The following is a 4417-nucleotide window of genomic DNA, read 5'->3' as shown; positions in this document are numbered from 1 at the left end:
CCCCCCCCCTTGCCCCCCTCGCCCGTAACTTTTGATGACGTGTGGCCGTCGCTCTTTCTTGGTAAACGAGCTCCAACGTCGTCGGGACCGACAGCAGAGACGGTGGCTCAATTAACCTATGATCTCCTTAGCCGAGCTCGTCCCGTCCCGTCCGACGCGCGGGTACCCTCTCGTGTACGCTGCGCGCTGGCTCCCCGCCTCATGTCGGTACTCATTTCCTCGCGCCTCTCCTGTATACCCTGCACCTCCTGTAGGCTACTCCTGGGCCGTGGCCGCCCGACACGTATGGTTATGACCAGTGGATGACCACGCCTGACGCCGAATGACACTGCGATGAGCTCAGACAATCATCGCGCATAACACACGCAGCCCCTCCCCCCTCACCTCCTGTCCTCCACGCGGAGCCCGATCGCATTGGTGTGCGGCGGCGTGCGATGACGGTACCCGACCTTGTTTTCTCAATTTCCGATCACACGACGTGCTGCTCCTGACCAACCACAATAACGCATCAACGTAGCACCAAAGTGTGATGGAAAAAGTCTGCGATATATATCACCGCGCGGCGCCTTCCTTGGGAACTTATACAGGTGTGTGGTTTTGTCGCAGGGGCTTCCCCCGTCGCCGATCCCTTCCCGCAGGACGCTGCTGCGCCGTCGCCGCTCGGCCTCCTGTCGAGCTTCGCCAACCCCACGCTCGCGATGCAGGCCCCGGGCGAGGAGGAGAGTCCCGGACGCCCGATCGGTCCTGACGTGGAGTTCCATGTGCACACCAGGTAGGCCCTAACTGTTCACTCAGCTGACATGGCGCAACTTGGTTTTGAAACGACGCTACATCTCACCTCTCGCAGAACATTAGACATCACTCGGATGCAGAGATGGTCTAATTTCAGAGGCAAGGTGACCCCTTTAGGTGACCCTCCACTCAGGAAAATGAAACTTTGAAATTTCCCGCGGCTTTGCGTGTGCCTTGTTCCCCTCCGATCAGCTCTCCAGTTCCACCAACTGTCTGTCGTCCACCTCTATTTGTAACTACTCACTGTCAGGACTCAAATATATGATTCTGTAATTCATGATCGAAAATTAATTTGGATTCTTTTCACAGGAGCGATAACTTCCAGAAATTTTGTTTGTTAGTTCCCATTTATTTGTCGACCTCTTTGCCCTCTTTATCGTGTACTGTTGGTTAAGCTGTCGCATGCCTGCTCTCCAAAACAGTCAACACTTTCCAAGTGGAGTATTTACCCATTCAATTTTTTTTAAATTTTAGCTCCATACATAACAGAAAAACTAATTTTTCAATACTTAATTCACAAAAAAAATTACACTTACTTCGATAGTATATCTGCGGTTTGTAAAACAACGGCTCAATTTGATGTCGTCAGGTTGTCTAGCCTCGCAGCGAGTCGAAGTTAGTTCTGTCTCTCTCGCTCCGGCTTCGTTCGTTCGTACTTATCTCCTCGGCGGCCATTTCCTCTCAATAATCTGCCTTGGACAACCGCAATATTGCCGACATAAACAACTTTCATCTAGAATAGAAAGAACATCATCGAAAAGAGCGCTCGAAATGGCCTCTCTCCCTAGAAGAATTATCAAGGAAACGCAGCGTCTTCTCCAGGAGCCTGTTCCGGGCATATCGGCAGTGCCCGATGAAAACAACGCAAGATATTTCCACGTAATCGTCACTGGTCCCGAAGGTTCTCCATTCGAAGGTGGATTATTCAAACTGGAGCTATTTTTACCCGAAGATTATCCTATGTCCGCGCCTAAAGTGCGATTTATTACTAAAATTTACCATCCTAATATTGACCGTTTGGGAAGAATTTGTTTGGACATCTTAAAGGACAAGTGGAGTCCAGCACTTCAAATTCGTACCGTACTTCTGTCTATTCAAGCTTTGCTGAGTGCTCCCAATCCAGATGATCCTCTGGCCAACGATGTAGCTGAACTGTGGCGTGTCAATGAAGCAGAAGCCATTCGCAATGCCAAGGAGTGGACCAGGAAATACGCCATGGAAGACTAATAGCCCTAGTTTTGCGGCAGCTTCTCCTCTTACTGCTGGCATGAACTATTGTTTTATTTTCCTTTTTTTTTTTCCTGAGAGGAGGCTTAAGTGTGAAAGTGCGAATGAATGAATGAATGTATGTCTGAAAATGTGTGTTAGCGTGAGTTATCTTATTGTTAAGTTCAGTCATGTATCTTCGTCAGTGAGCTACTCGTCATCATCTCTCACTGCTTGTATGTTATTTTTTAAATAACATCTGTGTTTATGACACTTTGGAACAAGCAAACATGTGATTTAAAAGTAATGTTTTGGTGGAATTTGTTTGTGTTATCAAACAGGTTGCGTAGCAATCATACATAGCTTGATAATGATATTAACTGCAGAATCCTATGATTTTTGTGTTTTTATATGATGGAGTGAAAAATATTGTAAAGTGTATATTTCTGTCTACTTCAGAGACAGTATATGAAAAATTCTGTTTTTTGCTTCAACTATGTATCTTAACTTAATTTACCTATCACTTTGAGGTCAAACCCGGTGAATCCTCAAGTGGTGGCCATTAACTCTACCTCAACTCCTGTGGATCCTTCCATTGATCTTGTGGTCATCCTTCATGGCTTTACTGGCTCAGTTTCCAGTACATCTGTCACCCTCATTCGAGATGGTAAATGTATTTTATGTTATATCTCATTTCTTTTGTTAACCTGTACAAAATTTGTCCTCGGATTGTTATATTGGCAATATATTTTCTTCCAAAATTTTTCTTGTATTTGAATTTCCTGTCCTCTTAAAAGTATATTTAATCACCATATTATTTTCATTTTCTGCAGCGCTGCTGTTCAAACAGAATATTACTGTTGTTGCGGTTCAGTGGGCTAACTTAGCACGTGGCCCATGGTATGATTTGGCTGCAGCAAATACTTTATTAGTAGCACAACACCTGTACCGCTTGTTATTAAATCTAGAAGAAAGTGGACTTGACCTGATGCGAGTTCACATAATAGGATTTAGTTTGGGCGCCCATGCTGCAGGCATTACTGGTTCTCTGCTTAATGGGCGTCTTGGAAGAATAACAGGTATTTCAGCTGAATAGAAAATAGAAAATTTAGCTTAATGAGGTGTTATTAACACATTGGCTCTGATTGTAGGATTGGACCCAGCTCGCCCAGGCTTTGAAAAGGTTAACAATACTGGGCGTCTTGATGCAAGTGATGCCAATTTTGTTGTTGGATTGCATACTGGTGCTGGGTTTGTTGCCATGTCTGAAGCTGTGGGACATGTTGACTTTTACCCAAATGGTGGCAGTAAGCAACCTCATTGTCAGACTGAAGATATTCCACGTGAGTGTCAAAATTAATCTTATACTTGAAAGCATTTGTTTTGTTGACACGAGTATTGTCAAGAAAGTTAGAAATTAGTATCTGATAAGTATTTGATGATTAGATAAATTAGTATTGTGCTGATTAGTAACTTTCTTCTTGATCTTTGCTTTCAGTTGTTTGCAATCACTTCATGGCCTATACTTATTTTGCTGAATCTATCTACAACCCTGAGGCATTTCCAGCGCACAACTGTACGTCGTGGACAGACTTTGATAATGGACTTTGTGACACCAATGATGTGATTCCTATGGGATATTCTACCCCTAACTCGTTAGTCTTGTACTCACTCTTTTTTTGTGGCAATGTGTTCTTTTTTTATCTATTACTTTAGTTATCTCTGACTTTGTATGCAGGTCAAAAGGGCTTTACTTTCTTCGAACTAATGCTCAAGAGCCCTATGGCCTTGGTCAAGCCAATCGCAGAGTGGACCTTGATATCAGCCAATCTGACATCCCATCTACAACTGGAACTGATGACATCGTCGAACCAATGAATCCTGAACTTGCTCCAGCAGGAGGTGGCCACAACAGAGATATTTACTCAGTTGATAACTCAAACAAACCAGGTCTTGAAGAGCAAAATTCCAACGATCTTATTTCATCGCCTAAATCTTTTAGTAGTTCTTGTCAATTGCATTATGAATCAACACACATTCTTTTAGCTCTTTTTGTAGGTTTTCACTTTTCATCGTACTTTTATTATTCATAATCAACAACAAAGATTGTTTTTAATGTGATCTTAAGTTATAGGATTCTGTAATTTTATCTATCCATGTTGTATCTTGTGTATATTGCTGCAGCATTTGTAATTATGATGTAACTGATGTGTAATATTGTGTAATAATATGGCATGTTAGATGCATTGAACTTATATGGGAAAACTGCTTTGTGTTTTGTTTTGTTATGCATTTCAATTTAATTTACCACTAGTACAACACCCATTTATTTATCTTCCTAAAATTTTTGCAAATATTAAGGTTTATTGGAGTTCCAAATTCTTTCCAACGGGGAGGGGAGGGGAGGGGGAAGGTGCAC

At 42.9% G+C, this 4417-nt stretch overlaps 2 protein-coding genes across 4 annotated transcripts in view; both read left to right on the top strand.

The window, feature by feature from the left end:
- The window catches only part of LOC113203149 (ubiquitin carboxyl-terminal hydrolase 10), a 24357-nt gene that overhangs the window by 16504 nt on the left and 3436 nt on the right, over positions 1-4417 (top strand). The gene's annotated exons all lie outside the window — the stretch shown is intronic.
- LOC113203156 (ubiquitin-conjugating enzyme E2 N) lies at positions 1419-2759 on the top strand. Its single transcript, XM_026417689.2, has one exon. It carries the CDS (start codon positions 1564-1566, stop codon positions 2017-2019), a length of 456 nt encoding a protein of 151 aa, XP_026273474.1. The 5' UTR covers positions 1419-1563; the 3' UTR covers positions 2020-2759.

Source organism: Frankliniella occidentalis, unplaced genomic scaffold (genome assembly GCF_000697945.3).
Source record: "Frankliniella occidentalis isolate FOCC.00 unplaced genomic scaffold, Focc_3.1 Scaffold107, whole genome shotgun sequence".
Lineage (NCBI taxonomy): Eukaryota > Metazoa > Arthropoda > Insecta > Thysanoptera > Thripidae > Frankliniella > Frankliniella occidentalis.
This window is presented reverse-complemented; position numbering and strand designations above follow the sequence as displayed.

Coding starts and splice junctions, on each gene's coding strand:
- LOC113203156 (XM_026417689.2), top strand. CDS start 1,564: ATGGCCTCTCTCCCTAGAAGAATTATCAAGGAAACGCAGCGTCTTCTC.